Here is a 23,514-nt window from a genome sequence, read left to right as displayed (position 1 = left end):
AAGGAAAGTATTCTTCCTTGGCCAGGAAAATAATCTTTCTTTGAATTGATAAATGATTATTTTGTCTGCTCGGTGGACGGACAGATCAAGTAGTGGTAATATTGATTCTGCTACAGTTAATTCGAAGATCTAATCTTAATATTTATTATTAATCATAACCAGTTATAATTAGTCATAAATATTTCCCTGTTGAGCTGATTTACTACAGAAGTAACACTAAAACTCTTTAATACATTACTCTGAAATGTTCATAAATATAAAACATTTACAAATATCAGTTTATAAGGCTGTCTACAAAGGTTTGCAGTGCGTTCAAAATAAAGCATCTATATCTCGACAAAAGATACTAAATCTGAATTGTACACTCTTATGCAGACCAATACAGAAATATCAAATGATCTGCAGTGCAGATAACAGTAACATTTCACACTCAATCGCACACACCAAAACAGAAGGAGTGTCTGCGCGAGCACCACAGCTTGACACGCGTGAAAATCTGCATTAGCATTTTAAAGAGCTTGATTTAATCCCATTAAATCCAGTTAGATTTCATTTCGTACCTTCAATAAAATATCGCCGCCTGCCACAGCGCTGCCTAATGAGGCTTAACAGCCTTTCCATTAAGCAAAGTTATTAAAGGTCTAAACATCAGCGCTCCATCAAACGCAACACTGGAGGCCATAAAGAGAAACATTAGGATATGATTTCACACCGTAAGGGATCAAAGCCGTGTGATGGCGTTTACATAAAGGTCTGTTTTGTTCCCATATGTTGTCGCAGTCTGTAGCGCACTTCGTTTTGGTGAATCTAATTAAATACAAAAATGATTTAGCTGCTGATTGGAAAAAGTAAATCATTGGTTTTGGTAAATTAAGCAAGTGTAGTTAGTGGACGATCACGCTCTGGATCTTTCATGATGGATGTTAGAGCCTCCAGAGCTTTGACAGTCACAACTAGATGGCCGATAACTTCACTGCTGTCCTGAACGTCCACAACTACAGTGAGGGACAGAAAAACAGAACGTTTTTATGGTCAGCGGATGGCACTTTCCATGAATAGGGTACAAATAGTTTTTTCATTATATAAAAAGGCATGAATATCATGTTCTTTGGAGAAAGAACCACTACATATGTTAGATAAACTAATATATAACATGAAATTAAAAAAATAATAAACACATTAAATGTCTGTGCCACCTCAGTGGTCTTGACTTTCTTGACTATTTGCAAAAATTAATATCACACAGTAATAATAGGCTATTGATAATCTGTTTAATCCACAATCAATTAAAAATGTATTAGTTTGACCAGTTACCAAAAATTCTAAATGTAGGTGTTTGCAAAAATGTGCATGCCACCCTGTTACCGATAAAAAACAACAAAAAAATATATATAAAAAAAAAACTTAAATTGTGACACCCTGGAAGTTACATCATTTAGATCCTTTCTGTAGTGGTGCAGAGCATTACATTCTTTCAATTTTGACACAAATTGTATTCATTAAGCTCACCCATTCAACCCTGTTGCTAAAGTTACATTAAAAATACAAATATTTTTATAAATATTGTTCTTCAATATATGAAAAATTACGAAGCTATGAAAAAGTTTAAATTCAATCAATGTTTTAAACACTTTCTTCCCAAACAAGCTAGACCCTGCCGAGCAATATTTGCAACCCTGTTACTTGCGAACCTACAATGTTCTGGCATCTTTCTTATACATTTCCTTTACTTTTTCATGTTTATCTAATGTTCATGGCTGTAAAAAAAAAAAAAACTGGGTTAAACTGTCTCTCAAAATCTGGTAACGGGGTTGAAGGAAAAAGGCAAATCCCATATAAAATTAATCTAAAATAAACAAAATCATGTAATGTATACAGTTTGACCATCTGAGGAGGACAATCAACACTGATAACTTGTTGAAAACAGAGTGTTCCAGGTCCTATTTAATATTCTATTTGTGGAGATGACCAAGTAATCCAATATTTAAGATAACATAAATAAGCACCACTCTAATATTCACACTAATCTGAAAACTTTTGTTGTGACTATAATTTCGTGATAGCAATTAAAACACACTTACTGTTGAGGCTGATGTCCTTCATGTCTGTGCGTTTCTCCGTGATATCGAGAATACGCAGATAGGCCACGCCCACATCCTCACACTCCTCATCGTGCTCCTCCTCTTCAGGAGGGTCGCTCACCACCGTGAACTTTATACTGTCACTGCCAATGAAAGAGTCAGCTGCTTATTTGAGTTAGTTAACACAGTGTAGTATATGTTACAACAATATACTTTACATGACAAATAAATGAGCCACAAAGAAACTTGATTATAGATCAGAAAGTGTCTCACTGCTCTAGTTGTTTGTTCCGGCCTTCCAGCACTGCCCTTAGAGTTTGCCGTCTGGGTTGGTTACTCTCCTTATCCACATGGATCACTGTCAGAACATTGTATGTTGTTTAGATGATGTTCTCTTTTTTAATTTGATGAATTACTGATAAAGAATGTTTATCTGCCATTGTTTAGTAAAATCATACAGCTACAAGAACCAATTATGTGGCCAAGCAAGGTATTAAAGAGTATAAAATTCAAAACGGTGGGCAGTCAATGTGGCTGATAAATGTACTTTGGATGGGTAATAGTGTATCTCAACCCTGTTCCTTCAGGCCACCAACACTACTCGTTTTAGATGTCTCCCTTATCTGTCCCATCTATTTTAGGTCTTAATGATCTGATGAGTTGATTTAGATGCGTTTGATTAGGAAGAGATCAAAAATAGTGTAGTGTTGGGGTGCCTCCAGGAACAGGGTTGGAAAACATTGGATTACCCAATTAATCTAAATAGAGTCATGAATTTAAATCAGTGGTCTCCAGTCCTGCTCTGGAGAGCTACAGTCCTGCAAATTTCAGCTCCAATCCCAATCAAGCATACCTGAACCAGCTAATCAAGGTGTTCAGGGCTACTTGATCAAATCAGGCAAGTGTGTTGGAGCAGAGGTGGAACTGAAGTATGCAGTACAGTAGCTCTCTAGAAGCAGGATTGGAGATCCCTGCTTTAGATCAAGTCACCCATGTTTTCTAGTTGGTCAAAAACTGAAACCACTAAGTTTCTTAAGCTTGGCATTAAACCCAAAGAAAAACCTGCTCCTGGAGGGCCAATATCCAGCAGAGTTGGAAGCTTCTAGAAGACCTTGATTAGCTGGTTCAGGTGTGTTTGATTGGGATTGGAGCTAAACTTTGCAGGATAGTGGCCCTCCAGGAGAAGGACTGGACATCCCTGTTGTAGTCCAGTGGATCCCAATCCTGGTCCTGGAGAACCCCAACACTGCACATTTTAGATGTCTCCCTAATCAAACACATCTGATTCAACTCATCAGCTCATTAGAAAAGACTCCAAGACATCAAATGTGTGTGTCAGATAAGGCTGGCCGCACACTAGACGATTTTAAGGCTGATTTGCATCCCCGAACGATCGGGGGGTGTGGCCCGATTCGTGGCTTGTCCCAAACGATTTTTTGTCCAAAAGATCCTCTATTGTGTGGTGTCATTACGATTATTTATCTGCTCCCGATCGAGACGAAGCGTCCCCGAACTCAAATCGTAGATATCAAACATGTTTGGGCTGCCTCTGACGTGATACCCGCGATAGCCAATGAGAGCGAGCAAGTGTCACCTACCGGATGTTGCGTGCTTCAATAGCTGAAACTTGGCAGCCACAAACATGCCATGAAAGCAGAGAACATCACCCATATTCTTTTTTATACTTTGTTTTTCACTGTGAAACAGAACACGTGCCAGGAAAGCCAGCTGACAACGTTGATTGTCCTCTATTTGTTTTTCTTCTCTAGTCACGTTTGATCTCGCGAGTGTCCGTGAGATCACGTGTCACTGTGAAATAGTCCCTACAGTCATCAAGTGTGTGGTCTCGTGGTCTGGTCGAATCGTCTAGTGTGTGTGTTCAGAGGATTATAAGGCTAAAAATCGGTTGAACTGTCTTCGTGTCTGTGGTCTCCCATGGTTTTAAAATCATTTAAGATTTGAAAATCATCTAGTGTGTCCCAGGCCTAAGCGGGACATCAAAACATGCAGTGTTGGGGGTTCTCCAGGACCAGGAACCACTGTTGTAGACCAAAGCAGAAAAGTGTAATTTTGAGTCTATGGTGGCTTTAGAAGGTTTTTGAGGTGTAGACCCTAAAACTGGTCAGAAGAAAGTTCAGAAACTTCCTAATCGATGCACCAATTTTCACACCTTTCTACCATAAGATTCAATATGCTGCCATAGATATTAAGCAGAAAAATTGGAACGATTACAATGGCTGGTATTGCATGGAGATTAGTATGAATGTCGTCGTTCACCATTGCTGAAGTTGTAGGAGACGCTGTGTCCAGGCAGAGGTTTCTTCAGGGACAGTGGGGTCTCGACTGACGGCAGGCCCAGGAAACAGTACTCCACAAACAATCGGACGATTCCACTGTCTTTCGCCACTCTTGAGCCTGGATTCAGACTCAGAGTAACGATCTCCACACGAATGCACTCGGACGGCTGGTGGAGCAAGGCATCGCATGACCTTATCACAACTGACATGCAACCTCACACCAGCTGACATGGTGAGACTCGCTGTGCATCTTCAGGGACTCCAATCACTCTCTACTTCTGACAGGACATCCGTGAAGAATATCCCACCGTTTGAAATGATGGACACCGGAAAAACTATATCTGATGTAGACGTGTAACCTACAGGGCATAGCTCTCTGATAATGATGGGGGTTGGAGATGCGTTGTCTGTCCGTGTATCATTTGATTCAATCTGTCAAACATGCCGTCCATATTGTTGGAGTGTTTAGGCCATTAAGTTTGTGCTGACAGCAGTCGTTAGATCTCTGTTGCTTCCTACAATCCTCTTAGGACAGAACACTAAGCTGACCGTTTAAATCTCTGAATCCACATCACTAAGTTGTAGGCTAAATTAATCACAAAAAAAAATAAAATTAGGAACAAAAAATACAACATCCTCCTGAGACCCAGTGATTTATTTTTGTCCTTTGTTGAGGATGTCAATTTTCTTTGAGACTATAGACTCCATAGTTTGGTCAGAGATACCAAATATTAAGGTATTTGGTCATACGAACTTCCTCTCTGTGGTTTGTAAACATAGTTGAATACAGAAAATAAGAAAAATAATAAGAACATTAGACATATTCATTGTGATTATTACTTGGTTATATTAAAATAGTTTCTTATAAACATCTCTCATCATATCTGCAACGTTAGTTTCCATGTTAGTGGAAGTTGACACTTATGTGCAGATAAAAATGTGCTTATTAAATAAAGTTTGGGATCAGTAAGATGTTTAATGTTTTCTAAAGATGTTTCTTATGCTCATCATGGCTGCATTTGTTTGATCAAAAATACAGAAAAAAGTAACATTGTGAAATAGTGTTACAATTTAAAATAACAGGTTTCGTTTTTAATTTAACAAATTTATTCAAATTAGAAATCTTTTGTAACATTATAAGTCTTTACTATCACCTTGCCAAATAAAAGTAATAATTTCCTTTACTGACCCCAAACTTTTGAATGTGTATACTGATGTATATTACAATGTTTATATTAAATTAATATAATGTATATAAAATGAAAAATACATGCATATTATTTTTCATTGTATATTTTCATTGTGTATATAAAATTTAAATGTTTACATACATGTATATCATTTTGATGTTTTTTTTATAGAAAGTCTCTTATGCTCACCATGACTGCATTTATTTGATCAAATATTCGTTTCATTCATTGTTTTTATTTTATGACAAAAAAATTGTCATAAAAATCATATATTTGTTTAGTGCTGTCAAACGATTAATCGCATCCAACATTTTGTTTACATAATATATGTGTGTGTACTGTGTATATTTATTATGTATATATAAATACACACACATACAGCATATATTTTGAAAATATTATGTATTTACGTGTATATATTTATATTCATATTAATTATATCACATATAAATATATTTAATATACAAGCGTAACATATTTTCTTAAATATATACATGCATGTGTGTGTATTTATATATACATAATAAATATACACAGTACACATACATGCATTAGGTAAACAAAAACTTTTATTTTGGATGAGATTAATCGCAATTTATCGTTTGACAGCACTACTTTTTTTTATTTTTAATCAGTGGACATGTCAAACAGAAAAGAACAGCTAAACTAAAAATATTTTTTTCTTTTCTGTAGTGTATACAGCAAAACACGCATGACAAGCATTAAAAATATATATTTAATATATCGGTCAAGCACGGTTCATTTGTTAAACATGGACAGATGCAAAGTGATACAACACACCTGTTTTTTATGCTGCGAGCTCTGAGCAGGAACGATGCAGTCATCGCTATCACCATCCTCACCCTGAACATCTGCACAGATGCATTTTCTGCATTATGATCAGTTGATAATACAGAAAGTAAAGCACTAGAAGATCATTAGATGGATCATTTTATAGTCTGATTTCATATGGAAGTTGTTCGTGAACGGTTTGGGTTGTTTATTTTCTTGTCGTCCATCTCTCGCTTTGGTCTCAAGTGGCTCGCAGCAGGTAAGAGAGAGAGATGTTAGACATCAACACTTTAAAGACAGCCTCTTGGTCAAGGTCAACACACATTAACATTTATGTTGTTGGTTGTCAACAGGAAACACATCAGATTATTGGCAGCAGGGAATGAAATATTAATGATTCTCTTCTCATTCGAAAAACAATAGCACAGCTGCTTCCTAATATAAAACTGAATACTAACGGCTCAGCACCAAGTATTGGTTTCCCACAAAATTAATATGTGGCTCTACTGAATACAAGTTCTACTCAGGGCCAAAGCACAGGGGCCTTCCTGCCCACAATAACACAACCAAAAACACAAACTTTTTTTTAATACTAGAAGTTTGTGGTCATATTGAATCTAATTAGAGTTTAACTTGAACACTGAACTTGAACCTTTATAAAAACGAAGTCAACATTTGGTCACCTTCATGTCTTTCCGAACATATATGACTTTCTTTCATCTGTGAAACACAAAATGAGACGTTTTGAATTATGTTCAAGCTGCTCTTTTCCAAACAATGAATCTGAATTGGGGACAAAATGCTGGAGAGCTTGAAAAATTGTATAACATGCAAACGCAAATGAGCGTTAATAATGAAAGAATGCAAGATTTACAGCAAATAACCAACCTATTTATGCTTGTTTTTTTATCTGCATTCACATTAATTTTTTAATAGAAAAGAGCAGCATGATTATTGTCCAAAAAATTTACTTTTGTGTTTCACATAAAAAGGAACAGTGTGGGTTTGGAATGATATCAGGGTGTTTAAAATAAAATAATAAAATAAAATAAAAAATATTTTAGCATTATTTTAGCACTAAACTTGTTTTAATAATAGATTAAATAATTTATTAAAATGCTAAAACCAACCAAATTCCTGTTATTGCAAAATGCTAGTCATATTTAATTCATACACAATTCATCATGTATAAGTCACTCAACAATCAATCAGGGCAGGGAAAACAATAAAAATTCAACAAAATTATCATAGCCTGGCATGCATAGACAAATCATACACCAACAAATACAACAAAAACATTATTTCTGGCTGAATATTTTGGTTTCATTTGGAAATGTGTGACATTATCTATGTTAAATAATGTTTTCTGTTTTAAAGGACTTTAATTTCCATAACTCCGAGTCCAAACACACACCTGTTGGTGGCTCTTGCAGCTCCTCAGAAATCTCAGACTCATCAGACTGAGAGCCAGCGGTGATCACCTTACCCTTCCTCATCCTCTTCCTCACTGACTGCAGTGGCCTCTCCTGCTTCCAGCACTATGACGGTCTGAGGAACACAGCGTCACACTGTGTATTCCTGACGTTTCATATGCCTAGTGTATTCCTTATTTAAACAGTACAATTCACATCGTTTACCTTTGGTGCAAGGGTCACAGATGATGACGGCTCCTCATTATCACCTTCATCAGAGGCTGTAGTCTGCTCCATCTTGTGATTGATTATTAGTACAAACACGCAAAATACATAATCAAAACACCACGTACAGAAGTGCACAAACGGTACAGGATAATGCTCAGGGTTAATCAATGCCTTAAATTGAGCAATAGAAGTGACGCTTGACTTAGCAAACATCACTAATTAAACAAGAGCAGACTTTTCTTTTACCTGTTTTTCAAGCTCTGTAACAAAAGAAACTCTTTTAGTAGTTAATTTTGGTAGAGTTCGCTGTCTGGGTTTGGGCATTGGAGTCTATAGTACAAAGAACAAGAAAAAAAAAATATATGAATGAATGATGCATTTATATAGCACTTTATTGTGTATTTTTGTACACCCAAATCGCTTTACAATCATGTGGGGGGTCTCTCTTCAACCACCACCAGTGTGCAGCATCTACTTGGATGATGTGACGGCAGCTACAGGACAACGGCGCCAGTGCGCTCACCACACACCAGCTACAGGTGGAGAGGAGAGAGAGTCGTAGAGCCAATCAAGTGGTTGGGGATTATTAGGAGGCCATGATAGACAAAGGCCAGGGAGGCAGTTTTGGCCAGGACACCGGGGTTACACCCCTACTCTTTACGAGAAGTGCCATGGGATTTTTAATGACCACAGAGAGTCAGGACCTCGGTTTAACGTCTCATCTGAAAGACTATAGATATATATATATATATATATATATATATATTCTACAGTGATGAAACAACAAAAAGCATTCAGGACTGATTTATGTACTGTATGGTCCTGGATGCTGAGGCGTTTTGGGGATGCCATTACCTCAGAAACAGTGGGTTGAGGTATTAGTGGAGGGTCTTTGGTCATCGGTTGTGTCTCTGTCTGTGTTTTCTCCTTGTCTTGAGCCGTCTGTCTCTCCGGTGTCGTCCTGCCGGTGATCTCGATCTGTTGTGTGGTGATAGCCGAGGACTCTGGAGGGAGGTACGTGGACGTCCACTTCAAAGTCACACTGTTTGGCCACTTGGAAGTCCCTCAGGGTCTGTGAGCTCAAACATACCTTAAAAAAATACAAATCACAAGAAAAATACCAATATTAAAAGGTGTCTCTAAGCCAAAAACAAACAAACAAATAAATAAATATATAATAATAATAATAATAATAATAATAATAAAATCTAACTAATCTTAATCAGTAGTGTTGTCATATTTTCCAACAAAAATATCTAAACATCTCAATAACACGTGTTCCCAAACAAATAAAAATACATTTAAAATATAAAAACTACTAAACTATTTAAAAATATAAATATTAGTTTCAAATGTTCATTTTTATAAATTTTTTCCCCCCAAAATATTAGCCTCAAAATATTAGTTCACGTCAATTAGAAAATGTGCAGCACTCACTCTTGAAAAAAAAATCCAACTTTATTGGTTAAAATACATGTGACGTTTTGGCCAATATCCAGACCTTCATCAGACATCGAGAACAGCAGTACCAAACATTACTTCACACATTCTTGCAATGAGCAACATGCGTTACTCTGCCAATTAGGGGAGTGGCTTCCAAACTAATTTTGTCCGAAACATCACATGTATTTTAACCAATAAAGTTGGACTTTTTCAAGAGTGAGTGCTGCACCTTTTCTAATTGACGTGGCTTTTTGACTTTTGGTTGCACCTCCTCTTTTGATTGTAGAGCACCTCTTTTCAGAAAAAAAAAGTATATCCTCAAAATGTTAGGTCAATATTAATAGTATTCTTCAATCAATAAATAAACAAACACAACTTTCTTTCCAATGTTCCTAGAAACACACTAGAAGACGGTGAGTGTTTGTCCTCACCAGTGATGGTTTTATCGTGAGCCAGCGAGATGAGCGGTACTCTGCCCTTCCCCAGATACAGCTGGTTCTCAACATCCAAATCATCAAACACATACAACACCAGAGCCTCTGACCTCAGGAGCGCATCAAGGTCAGAGTTCATGGCCACTGGGAAGACCATGTGATCTTCAAACTGCGGCTCATTGGTGGAGGATATGATTGGAGTGTCATGGTCAGGGAAGTCGTAGAGTTTGTAGAAGATGTAGGGGCTGGGTTGGGTGTGAGGACCTCTGGATCTGAGATCACAACAGGAGTGTATGGTGACGTTTAGTTCATTTAGATCACCGTCCATCAATGATGAAGAACTGGGGACCGGACCTGATGAAGTCTGAATAGTAAAGAACAAAGGTCAAGTAATTTTACCATGTTTCAAAGCAGGAAATGGTGCCCTAGATGGGGTTGTAAACAGTACCTGGCTGTCGCTCATGCTTGTGTTGAGGTAACCAAGTGCTTTGACTCTCTCCTTAAAGGCGAATGGCTTGTTCCATAGGAACCCTGAGTTTGAGCCAGTACTCTAGAGAGTACCAAACACCTGGATCTCATCTGTTACACCTACAAACAGATTGAAAACACTTTTATGAATGCTGTATGGTTCATTTTGTCCTTTTTGCCAGTTTAAATCATTTTCCACCTTCATTAGCTCTTAAAAAAATAAAGGTTTCAAAAGGTTGTTTTCACAGCAAAGCCATAGAGGAACCATTTTGGATTCCAGAAGAACTATTTTTTTCTTAATTTTAAGGGCATTTTAATATTCGGAGGAACCTTTTTCCTCTATAATTAAACTTTTGTGCATTGAAAAGTTTGCAGATTGCGGACTCAGAAGTAAACGCCCACTGCTATGATTGGCTAATAGTTGTGTATGTTTGACAGTGTACATTCCTCACAGATGGACGCTGCTGTGGTTTAGGTTAAAAACGCATAAATACATAGTGCATATCAAATGTTATGTAGTAACAGACAAAGCAATAGTGATCTCGTAATAAAAACAGTTACTTACACTTGTGTGTTGCGACATTACTTTCGAATCCAATATAGTTGGCACAGCATTGTCTTTTAGTTTCAATCTTTCTGAAAATCCTGCGTCGAATTGTGCCTTGTTTGTAAACGAATCTGCGGTAAAATGAAGTGAACAAAGGGCCGCGTTCTTACTGACGTGGTCTGGCACTTCATTAAAAAATAAAGTTAATCAAATTAAGTTTATCGTTTGGTTTCTGCGTAGCCCTGTATTTGCCGCTTTTGTCATTTACCTACTACGTGCGCGAATCAGTAGGCAGTGGAGTCGGTGCTTATCCACACTATTACATCATAGAGTAGAACATTCCACAAGCTGTCTTTTTGACAGACTGCCTTCAAAATAAGCTGTTTTTAGACTAACGAGAAAGTTTTGAGGTCTGAAACTTACAGGATGTTTTTATAGTACAATGACCTCTCATATATCAAAAGATCAAGGGAATGTTGACTTTTCAGTTCATGACCCCTTAAAGAGTGTTGTAAACTTCTCTTCTCTGCTAAACTTCTCCTTTTTGTGTTCTTCAAATAAAATAAAGTAATATAAATTTGTATCTACAAAAACAGTGAGCTTTCATTTAATTTCATCAATTCTTTTAATATCAACTAAAGAACCCATACTGGTCAACATCTACAGGAAAACATCCTTTACACCAAAGTCAGAAGACGGTCTAAAGACTCACCAACTAACTGAATGGTGCTAAACACCTTCCCACCTTGTTCCAGCAATTGATTTAACCTGAGCTGACCAGCAGCCACCGTGCGGAAACTCAAGCCCTCGGCGAGCTGAACCTCCACCGTAACTGAGCTGCTGTGGAGATAGTTCAAGAAGAGGTCGTCCACCCTCACGAGATACTGAGACGTGAGGCTGTACGCTGGATGGGCACCTCGAACCACAGCCGTGGACTGCAGCTCAAAGTCATAGAAGGCGTATGTGCAGAAGGTGGATGGATCTTTGTCCTTTAGGCTTTCTATAGCTTCAGAAGAGAACTGCGCTCTCCCCAAGTTAATTTCCATAAGGTTCTCGCCTCGAGCCAAGCGGAGGGTTTCATCAAACTCATCTGTAACATCATCGCTGGTCACATCAGGTCTGAACACATGGGTCTTGGCTCCATATGCAATGTCCTTCAGCTGGGCTGGAAGGACACAGGTAGAATTAGTTTTACTAAGCATGACTGCAAACATTGGGAATCTGAACATCATGTGCTGGGTGCAGCTAAACCTTCAAGTTTCTTTGTCTTGGCAGCTCTCATGTCCAGAAGCTGAGCCAGCTTCTCTGACTTCAACTCATGTTCAAGTTTCAGATCGTCCATCGCACGAGTGACAGCTTCAACCTCAGCCTACTAAAACACAGACGTTTAAAGAGATGAGCCATATGTGGAGAATAGCAAACCCTTGAAGTTACTGTAACATGAAATTAAGTTCATAACTCATTTTACTTCTATTGCATTGTAGTCGAGATCTACTAATTCGAGCTGGAGTCCAGGCTGAATAAAGTATCCATGACAAGACCAAGAACCTGAAAATATGGTCTTAGACATAAGATAGACTCTACAATACTGTTCCATTATGCAATAAAAATGTACAGCATAATTAGATTTTATCAATTGGGAAGCAATTTAATTGTGAAAAGTGTGCTTTATACCAAAATACAGACTAAGCTGGAAGTCTGGAATTGGATGTGAATTTGCAGTTTCCTTAAACACCACCAGCCCCTACTTTCAAAAAGGCTTGAATTTAAACTTGAGTTTAACCTCAAGTGCATCTGGACACAGTGCCAAATGGTCGAGCTTCTTTCAAATCTACTGCTATTTTCTATTATTTCAGAAAGCATTATTAAATTAAAGTTGACCAACATTAAATCACTGCAGTAACTATTAAGATTTTAGAAATATTGACCAGGAATGTGTGTTAAAGGGATAGTTCACCCAACAATGAGAATTAGCCCATGATTTACTCACCCTCAAGCCAACCTAGGTGTATATGACTTAATTTTTTTGTCTTTCAGATGAATCCAATCAGAGTTATTTAAAAACTTCCTGGCTCTTTCAAAAGTTATAATGGCAGTGAATGGGTGTTATTTTTCGATAGTCCAAAAGAAGTCCAATAAAGCGCATCCATCCATAATAAAAAGTGCCTCACATGGCTCGGGGGGCGGTGAATAGAGGCCTCCTGTAGAGAATCCATGCATTGTTGTAAGAAAAATATCCATATTTAAAACTTTATAAACACTAATCTCAAACTTCCGCTAACTGTTGTACGCGCACTCACAACAGAATGCCGTTCCGGCGGATGACGTAGGACGTAGCGTAAGCTCCAGTGAGAATATGCTAGTCTCGTGGGAACCAACGTTTGTTTACAGGAGCACAGGAAGCAAAGTTTTCTTACTTTAGCAAAGGAAAACCAGTCTCCTCTTGGCTTATATCGAAATATGCGATGCATAATTCCTACGTCATCCACCTGGAACGGCGTTCTATTGTGAACGCGCATACGACAGTTAGCGAAAGTTAGAGATTCGTTTCTAACATTTTAAATATGGATATTTTTCTTACTAAAACGCATCGATACGCTACAGGAGGCCTTCATTCACCCCCCGGAGCTGTGAATACCAAGAACGATAACTATAAAGATAACGATATTAGCGTCCACACCAGCGGATTATATCGTCTGTTTGTTCTAAGCATACGCGTGCTAAATTCTCAAACTCGTGACAGCAGAATTTATTCTGATTTGGTGTCAGTGGTTTTATCGTTCATCAGCTGGAAAAAAATTGTTCTGAAAGTGATTCCAACGATATCGTTTCTATGTCCCTTTATCATTATAGCTGTGGTGTGGACTCTACTGTTGTTTAATATTGTGAATGATTTTTAGAACTATATCTTTATCGTTATCTTTATAGTTATCGTTCTTGGTGTGATCAGGGCTTTAGGCACGTTTTATTATGGATGGATGCGCTTTATTGGACTTCTTTTGGACTATTGAAAAATAACACCCATTTACTGCCATTATAAAACTTGGAAGAGCCAGGATGTTTTTAAATAATCTCTGATTGGATGCGTTTGAAAGAAGAAAGGCATATACACCTAGAATGGCTTGAGGTTGAGGGTGAGTAAATTATGGGGTATTTTTTTTATTTTTGGGTGAACTATCCCTTTAATGAATTAAAAGAGGGTACATTTTGATTTCATGTTGACTTCTGGATAATGGATAGTGATGATTATCAAGCCTGATAGTCTTTATTGATCTTGTGTTGGATGATGAGCATGTTCCTGGTCTTCTCCAGCTCTTGGATGGTCTCAGCATTAGTGGCCTGCAGTTCCCTCAAAGATCGCTCAACATCCACTTTTACATCTTCCTCCACCTTCTCCAGAAATCCAAGCTCTCCACTCTTCTGACTCCTACGAACCTAAACAATACAGGAGAACAATGACAATTTCTATACACAAATTACGTTTGAGATATATGTATCCACTACCGTTTTGGGGTTGGTAAGACTTTTTCTTTTTAATCTCTTCTGATCACCAAGGCTGCATTTATTTGATCAAAGCTACAGTAAAAACAGTAATATTGTGAAATATTATTACAATTTAAAATAGATGTCTTCAGTGTCACATGATCCTTCAGAAATCATTTTAATATGCTGATTTGCTGCTCAAGAAACATTTCTTAGTATTATCAATGTTGAAAACAGTTGAAAGCTGCTTCATATTTTTGTGGAAACTACGATACATTTTTTTCAGGATTCTGTGATGACTCGAAAGTTCAAAAGAACAACACTTATTCGAAATACAAATCACATTTGTAACATCATAAATGTCTTGCATCTTTACTTATAATATTAGTATTTTGGTAATCTTACTGACCCCAAACGTTTGAGTGGTAGTAAGTTTTTAATGAATTTATACATTAATTTTGTATATAGTTCGGTAGTTTGGATTTACCTTTATAAGCATCAGGGCTTCACTGAGTTCAGCTGCATCTATTTCACTTTCCATGCACCAAGAGCTTGTAACACTCCAAAGAGAAAGGAAAAATTGAAATCGCATCATATGACCCCTTTAAGAGAACAGCATCAGATTAAGGCATCAATGTGAAATAAAATCATCTGAATTGTTTTGAAACTTTTTGTTTATTTTTTAAAAGTTATTTTATGTTCATTTTCTTTTTGGGTGAACCACTCCTTCAAATTACTATTTCTTCTCTACTGCTACAAATATTGCACTTAACCTTGGTAAAGAACTTCATGCGCTCTTTCATTTCATCCAGTTGTTGTTTCTGCTCGAGGTAACGCAGCTGAAGTTCCTTGTTTTCTTGCATCAGTTTTTCATATAAATCTTCCGTGAAAATAAAATAGCAGTGAGTCTAACACACCAGCGGTTTTAAAGCACCTGCGGTCACGTGTGTGGTTACCTCTCTCTGCCTTGATCTTATCCAGGATCTGGTTTTTATCAGCGAGGTCGGACTTTAATGCCGTCTCCAGCTGGGCCACCTGTAGTTTGAGCTGCTGTTCTCTCGTCTTCCATTTCTGCTCCTGACTCACATCAAACGCACTATTACAACTGGCAAAAATAAATTCAGTGATGTGCTCAGAGCAAAACGCTCCCCCACAATGCTAGCGATTTGTTGAAATCCTTAATACTACGCATGAGCAAAAACAATAGTAATACTATAGTTAGCAAACACCACTAGTACGTAGGGTTACGCTTTATTTTAAGGTGTCCTTGTTACAGTGTAATTACACATTTAAGTACTGAGTTATATATTAATTAACTACATGTACTTACTATATGGTTAGGGTTAGGATTAGGGTTACTTGCATGTAATTATGCATAATTAATTGTAATTATAATAGTAAGTACATGTTACATGTGTAACAAGGACACCTTAAAATAAAGTGTTACCATAAGTAGTATACTATACTTGTTCAGTTTTCTGAACTGTAATTTCTATCCTTCTAATTATTACTATGTAGTTCATACAAGCTTTTATCCTCTCACCTTTGCACTAATTTATCACAGTTTTCCTTTAGCAAGTCTCTCTCCTTCTCCAAATCTTGGATTCTCTCTTGTAACTGAAAACAGACAAAAAAATGAGTAAACTGTGAAAAGATAGATGGATAGATAGATAGATAGATAGATAGATAGATATCCATCCATCCATCCATCTATCTATCTTTTCACAGTTTACTACTTTTTTTAGATGGATGGATGGATGGAACCATTATTATTGAAAAGTACACTAAATATAGCAAATCACCAATTAAAAGTGTATTATATATTTATTAAGCAATTACAAAGGTTACATATCCTACTTGTACTTGTTATATTCTACTTATTCTTTTGAATTAGATTTTATTTTTATATTTTCAGTTCATTTTTACTTTAATTTAAGTTTTAGTATTTTTATGTGATTTGTTTTTAGATATTTCTATAGCTTTAACTAGTCATTTTAGTACTTCAACTTATATTTACATTATATTGCAGCTTATTTTCAATTGCCAAAAAACAGTTTTTAGCTGTTTTAGTTTTAGTTAACAGTAACAACACTGGCTGTGATACTTTTGCACTTTCAAAAGCATGTATCATATTGTTTATAAAGTATGTGTGTGCGACGGCAGCTGTACCTCTTGTGTGTGTCTCTGGTCCAGAGCTCTGGTCTGAATCTGTGTCTCCAGCTGTAAACCCTTCAGTCTCTCCTCCTTCAGCTGTCGGCTCACTTCATCCACCTTCACCAGCGCTGCATCATGACTGGCCTTCAGAGTCTTCATACTCTACAAAAACACACACACCCTCCAAACACTGCAGTTGCTATCGACATGGCCACCAGCAGAGGGCACAACAAATGAGGCACTTGCATATCATTGCTCTTTTGTAGATTTCGATTGCTTCCATTGTCCTCATTTGTAAGTCGCTTTGGATAAATGACTGCTGCTAAATGACTAAATGTAAATGTAAAATATAAATGCAACGTGTGAGACAGTATAGAGGTGCAAATCCATGAAAGAGCAGAGAACACACTCCACAGTTATAATAACGGATAAACTATAATTGGCTATACTTTAATCTTTTTGTCACTGGGGTCCCTGACGGTCAGTCGTACCTCCCGCTGCTGTAGAAATCTGCCCTCCAGCACTGTGAGTGTGCTTGCTTTCTCAGACAGCAGCTTCTGTAGTTTGATCATCTCCATATTATCCTTTAGAGTTAACCTGCAAAACACACATATCTCATCAGAACAAGAGGGTTTACAGTTCAAACTCGGCTGTAGTCATGTCAATCTTCTATTACAGCAATTTAATATGAGTTTAATAATGCAGTGTTTAAAAGGAGCGAGCAGCACCTCTGTCCGCTGGCCTGATGCGCTCTCATCTGGAGGAGTGATTCCTCAAACTCTCTCTCTTTCCTCTTCAGTTGATCTCTCAGCATCTCTGCTGACCTCTCCATCTCCTCCATCTGAGCTTGCTGGCTCTCAATCACATTCTCTCTGTCATCAGATAAAACAGGCAAAGCATGTGAACATATGTAATGTCATCCATTCTACGAGTGTTGTGTTTCTGTCAGCACTCACAGGTTGTGGATTTCAGCATAGACCTCATCCAGCAGACTGTGTCCATAGCGGGGCAACAAACCCTGGTGTGGTTTTGCACTCATGTCCCCTTCAACATGCCTGATACCTTTGAATAATACAAAAAAACAAAGCATACCCATAACTTGTACCATATTTTAAATATGCGTGTTCATAATTTTTTCCTAGATCACATCCTAAAAAACACTAAATGGATACTTTGAGAATAAATTTAGAAGTTATGAAAACACTCTAACCCCCAGCAAAGTGATTACTAAATTTGACTAGAATGGATTGATAACACAGAACATAATATCATTTCGATTACAAAATATGATAGAATAGAATAAAATAGAACTTGCAGAAGACAACAGGGTAGAATTACAATGGAACACAGCATAGTTGGCACTTGGCAGAATAGAAAACAGAACATAGACAGATTACAGATGAGAATGGAATAAAATAGAATAGAGAACAAAGACAACAAAACAGAATACACAGAACAGAGCAGACAGTGAACAGAATATAACAACATAATGCAATTTAAATTACAGAATAGAATAGAACACAATAGAGGGGACAGAACATAATATAATATAAATTGAAGATAATAGAGTAGAATTACAGTAGAACACAATAGTTTGCAGAATAGAGAAGAAAACAGAACAAAACAGATCATTTAGATTCTAGAATATAATGGAATAGAATAGAGAACAAAAAACAACAAAACAGAATACAAATAGAACAGAGTAGAATTTAACAGTAAACCGAAAATACCAACAAAATGCAATTTAAATTACAGAATAGAATAGAATAGAACACAATGGAATGGACAGAACATAATATAATATAAATTGAAGATAATAGAGTAGAATTACAATAGAACACAATAGTTTGCAGAATAGAGAAGAAAACAGAACAAAACAGATCATTTAGATTCTAGAATATAATGGAATAGAATAGAGAAAAAAAAAAAACAGAATACAAATAGAACAGAGTAGAATTTAACAGTGAAAAGAATATAACAGAGCATAACATTATTAATTGCAGAATAGAATAGAATAGAATCATGCATAAACAGATAGAACATACTACAGATTTTAAATTACAATATAGTGAGTAGTGCTGGGTGGTATACCGGCGTCTGTTCTGTGCAGCGAGCGGCAGAGAAGCATCGCATTTAGCTGGCTGTACTGCAGCAGACTCGTCAGTAAATGAGTACAACAGTGTTTCCAAGCACATGTCGCTTACTGACTGTTTGGAATTATGAGGAAATATGAGCATAGCTATATATCTATTAATCTGTATCTGTTAACACCCGGTCATCCATGGAAAAAAAAAAAAAAACAGTAATATACCGTGAAACCGGTATAATTTTGAAAAATACCGTGATATACATTTTTGGTCATACCGCCCAGCACTAATAGTGAGGAATAGAATAGAATTGCAAAACACAATAAAATATATTATAAATCATAGTATAGAATGGAATAGAATGTATCAACATACAGTAATAGAGCAAAATGCGGAATAGGACACATTCAGAATATAATATACAGTAGATTACAGAATAGAATAGAACAGCATAGAATTTAATAATTAGTAATAATAATAATAATTTATGCATTTAGCAGACGCTTTTATCCAAAGCGACTTACAGTGCATTCAGGCTATACATTTTTTACCAGTATGTGTGTTTCCTGGGAATCGAACCCATGGCCTTTTGTGCTGCTAACGCAATGCTCTGCCACTGAGAATAGAATAGAATAGAATAGAACAGAATAGAATAGAATAGAATAGAATAGGTGTACCTGCTTTGGGAGTGTGAGGTCGTGATGCTGTCATGGGCATGTCGTCTGTGAGTCTGCGGAGGCTGGAGTTGATGTGTGGTTGGATGTGGCTGTAGGGAGTGTGCCGGCGGTTCTGCACCTGCAGCTGCTGTTTGGCTGCTAACAGCCGCCGCTTGAGCCCTTCGTTCTGTTTCTCCAGCTCCTGAACCTTCTCCTGCAGCTCCTCCATCTCAACATCTCGGCCGCCCTCGCTCTGCTTGCGGTCCTCCACCAGACGAATCAACTTGGTGGCCATCCTGAAACGCCAAAGAACTTACTGCGTTGTTCTTGTTACTTTTGAGAAGAATACAAATAAACCAGATAATCTGCATGCTTAGAATCTAATGACTGATCAAACCTGCGGATCTTGTCTTCTTGTTCGCATGCATGTTGTTTAAGTGTGAGGTTTTCTTCCTGCAGCCGTAGAAATGTGTCCTCCAGCTCCTCCCTGCTGAATTTAGACACATTCTGCCTCTCTCTGACATTCTGGGACAGCAGGGCCTCTAAAAACCGTTTCGAACAGGATTACTCATTTACCTGCCATTAACTAAAGCAATTACTGTCAGTTATAATAATACTTTTGTTGTAATACTGACCAGGCAATGTGGCTGCTCCACTCGGGTTGACAGTGATGTCCTTCACAGGAATATCTCCAGCTGTCTCATCAGCACGAGCAAACATCATTCAGACTGAAATCAAACACAGCAAACATACATGTGGAAAATATGAATTATAGTACATTATTTGTATTAAAACTTAACTTTAAACACCAAATAATGCAACGGTATCACCATGGTCACTTTGGACATGTATTATGATATTAATATCATAAGTAAATATTACCACTGTATGAATATGGTAAGCATTTAATGCCATGTTATATATCAAAGTAGCGAGGCATTACGTACTTAATACTTGCATCGATACTGATACTTGAATTACGATCTGATACATCTTTTCTAACATGTTAAGTCATTTGTTTCGGAAATGCAGTATTTCGCAAATACAAATTCAAGTTTCCAATAAAACACAGAAAAACAATGTTACAGTAGACGAACTTATAAGCACACCGCGTACTTTAAACCTTCACAAGACAAAAATATTTTAACCCAAACATGATCTCGCCGATTCAAAAGCATCACACGCAGACCACAGCGACAGTTGCTAACAAACAACTCATCCACTTCCGCTCCAACGGGCTCCACTTCCGGCGACTGGCTTATGGGAAATGGAGTTTTTTACGGCGTGACGCCTTCGAGTGTCTAGAATGAACTGCGCTCAAAAACATCTGATGAATTTCCACTGAAATGCTGGTATAAAGTAACCATTCGTTCTCTACACGACAATATATCACATATTCAATTAAATGAATGTCTGAATGCCAGAACAAATCTTGCTGGGAATATATATATATACATATATATCTATGGGGAATAGCAGTGTAATACAGTATACAGTGGAGAAAACAGAGTATTGAACAAAACTTAACACAGCAAAAGTCTGATTTACTCTTTGACCTGTATTAAAATGTTATTCAAAAGCTGAGATGCAGGCTGGAAGGTTTAGGCTCGTAAAACACTCATTTATGAGTTAAGTCAAGGGGAAATGACATGTTGAAGTCAGAAAGTGGGCGGGGCCTCCACTTCCGTGTGACGGGCTCTACGCACAGATCGGCATTCGCTTCATACTTACGTCAGAAACGCGTCGTACGCTCTGATTGCGTCGGCGTCGGCACGCGCTCAGCGTAACTCAAACACGGCAGGAGCGAGCTGTCAGTCAAAGGACAGTTAAATGGCTACACCGTGCAGAACCGTACAGTCGCTCGCGCTCTCATGAAATAACTTCATTCTTGTTTCACCGCCGTTCATTTCATAGCGGTTTGCTTTTCTGCGTTTCTCGTATTGCAAACAAAGATACAGATCACTCGTGTATTTATACATCTACGCGCGAAAAGCCGCAGAAATGAGCGAGGAAGAAGATACGTTGGTGAAAACTAGACATGCATTTGAAGATCTGTGTCGAGCTCTGAATATGGATGAGGAGGCGAGTAACGGGGCATGGAGGAGTTATGAAAATATCAGCAGAAATTACACCCTGGAGGTAAACTCAGGGCTCATACAGGCCCGGTGCACGCATTTATAAACGTAGCTATGCATGCATGCATTCAATAATATTCATGTGAATAGACATGCTAACGTGTTATTTTTATGTTTTAATGAATAAAGTGTGTGCTTTAACATGTTAAAAAATGTTATGAATGAATAGCTTTACAGCCAGACGATTATAATAATGTACAGTGAGAACAAGCTGTGCTTTTAGCTTGTTTTTAGTCTATACGTAAAAATAAATACAGAAAAAAAAATGCATCTGCACCAGAGTATGTCACCTTATTGTGCTTGTGCAGAGATCCTTTCAGCATTGGTTCTGCACGCTGCACTTACTACAGTAAACGGTGAAAGCGCGGTTTTCTGTCAAATACCATGTTACAGAATTATTATTGTATACATAACCCATGCTACGTGGTAGTACTAATAAGCAGTGTTGGGGAGTAACTAGTTACATGTAACTAAATTACGTTATTTAATTACAAAATACATGCAATTATAATCCGTTACAGTGACTGAAAAAAGTGTGATTAAATTACAGTTACTTATGAAAATGTTAACGATTACAAAGGGAGTAACATCTGATTGTTTGTTTTTTTCACACAAACACCCACACACAGATTTACTTGTGTTTTTTTTTTATATAAATTGCATTGACTGCTCTAAAATATGAGACAGCAAGAGTTTAGGACACAAGCTTATTCGATAACTGTTTTATTTCCTATTTAGGTTAATGTATCTGCTTTATTCATTTTTTTTAGATTAACTGTGTTTTTTTCAAGGCATTGTTAGATGCCAGTGTTTCCCGTCATAGCTATGCAAAGATTTGATTTCAAAAACAGTATCATAGCCGTTAAATTGTTTCCTGTTATGAATTAAATTATTTCTTGTAGATTTTAAATCCGTATTTAACCTCAGAATGACCTCAGAGAAAAAGAGGTGCTAAAATTTGATTTTGTGGTGGTTTTGCTTTCAAATTAAATTATTATAATCTTAATTGAAGTGATGAAGGGTTGTGAAAGTGTTGAGTACTGTAAGGTTAACCCTGCTGCTTTACATGTTTGAAAATGATTAACAGATGAAAACATTAGAAATTTAGAAAAGTAATCAAATGTAATCAGTTACATTACTTTAATAAAGTTATTTAAATCGTTACATTTTAAATAGGGTAACTTGTAATCTGTAACCTGTTACATTTCCAGAGTAACCTTCCCAACACTGCATATAAGGATACAATGCTATTTTCATGGTACATTAACAATATGGTCAACCAAGAAAGATATTTAAGTTATCTCAAAAACCTTCCTGCAACTGTCACGTTGCACACACACGAGGGACGAGGAGACGCTGGAGAATATGTTGACAGGACTTTATTTGCATGAACCACCGAGGAACCAAGGGAGACGAACACAGGAAGACGTTCTCAGGAAGACGTACACACGAAGACGTTCACAGGAAGACGTACATAAACTAATCAGGACAGGAACAGGAAACTAACCAAATAAGGGCATGGGAAGGCACATGGGGAGCAGGACACACACAAAACATGGAACAGAGTCTGACAGCAACATTCTGAGAATATTATTTTATGGTTGGACCATAAAAGAACGCTCTTATAACCAAATGAGAATTACCAGTACTATCGTTAGAGGACCCTTCTGTGTTTACTAGGTAGCTGTTTTAACATGGTAATATCAGGGTAATACTCTTTTGCTAGTGTGAACATATATTTCAGGCTAAGTTTAGCTAAAGTTGTCTGTGTGTGTGTGTGTGTGTGTGTGTGTGTGTGTGTGTGTGTGTGTGCGTGTGCGTGTGTGTGTGTGTTTGTGTCTGTGTCTGTGTGTGTGTGTGTGTGTGTGTGTGTGTGTGTGTCAGGGCAGTGACCTGCACTGGTTGGCATGTGCTCTGTATGTGGCATGCCGCTCATCGGTGCCCTCTATAGGTAAAGGCACAGCGGAAGGCAACTATGTGTCTCTGACCAGGATCCTGCGCTCTTCACAGCAGAGGTCAGTGAACGGACTTGTTCTGACGAGAATATAGATAGAGATACAAAAGACACAGCTGAACAGTTCAGTGGTTGTTGCACACACACACACAC

The 23,514-nt window shown here is 37.4% G+C and overlaps 1 protein-coding gene and 1 pseudogene across 1 annotated transcript in view; one reads left to right on the top strand and one right to left on the bottom strand.

The window, feature by feature from the left end:
• Positions 1-795: 795 nt before the first annotated feature.
• Positions 796-20,489, bottom strand: LOC107679976 (protein fantom-like; annotated as a pseudogene).
• Positions 20,490-21,098: 609 nt separating this feature from the next.
• Positions 21,099-23,514, top strand: part of LOC107679979 (retinoblastoma-like protein 2) — a 22,120-nt gene continuing 19,704 nt past the window's right edge. The window contains exons 1-2 of the mRNA XM_016475716.1: positions 21,099-21,411; positions 23,292-23,422. Coding sequence (XP_016331202.1) covers positions 21,274-21,411; positions 23,292-23,422 — 269 coding nt within the window. The 5' untranslated portion in view covers positions 21,099-21,273. The remainder of the gene's footprint in view (positions 21,412-23,291; positions 23,423-23,514) is intronic.

Source organism: Sinocyclocheilus anshuiensis, unplaced genomic scaffold (genome assembly GCF_001515605.1).
Source record: "Sinocyclocheilus anshuiensis isolate Anshui unplaced genomic scaffold, SAMN03320099.WGS_v1.1 scaffold528, whole genome shotgun sequence".
Classification (NCBI taxonomy): Eukaryota; Metazoa; Chordata; class Actinopteri; order Cypriniformes; family Cyprinidae; genus Sinocyclocheilus; species Sinocyclocheilus anshuiensis.
This window is presented reverse-complemented; position numbering and strand designations above follow the sequence as displayed.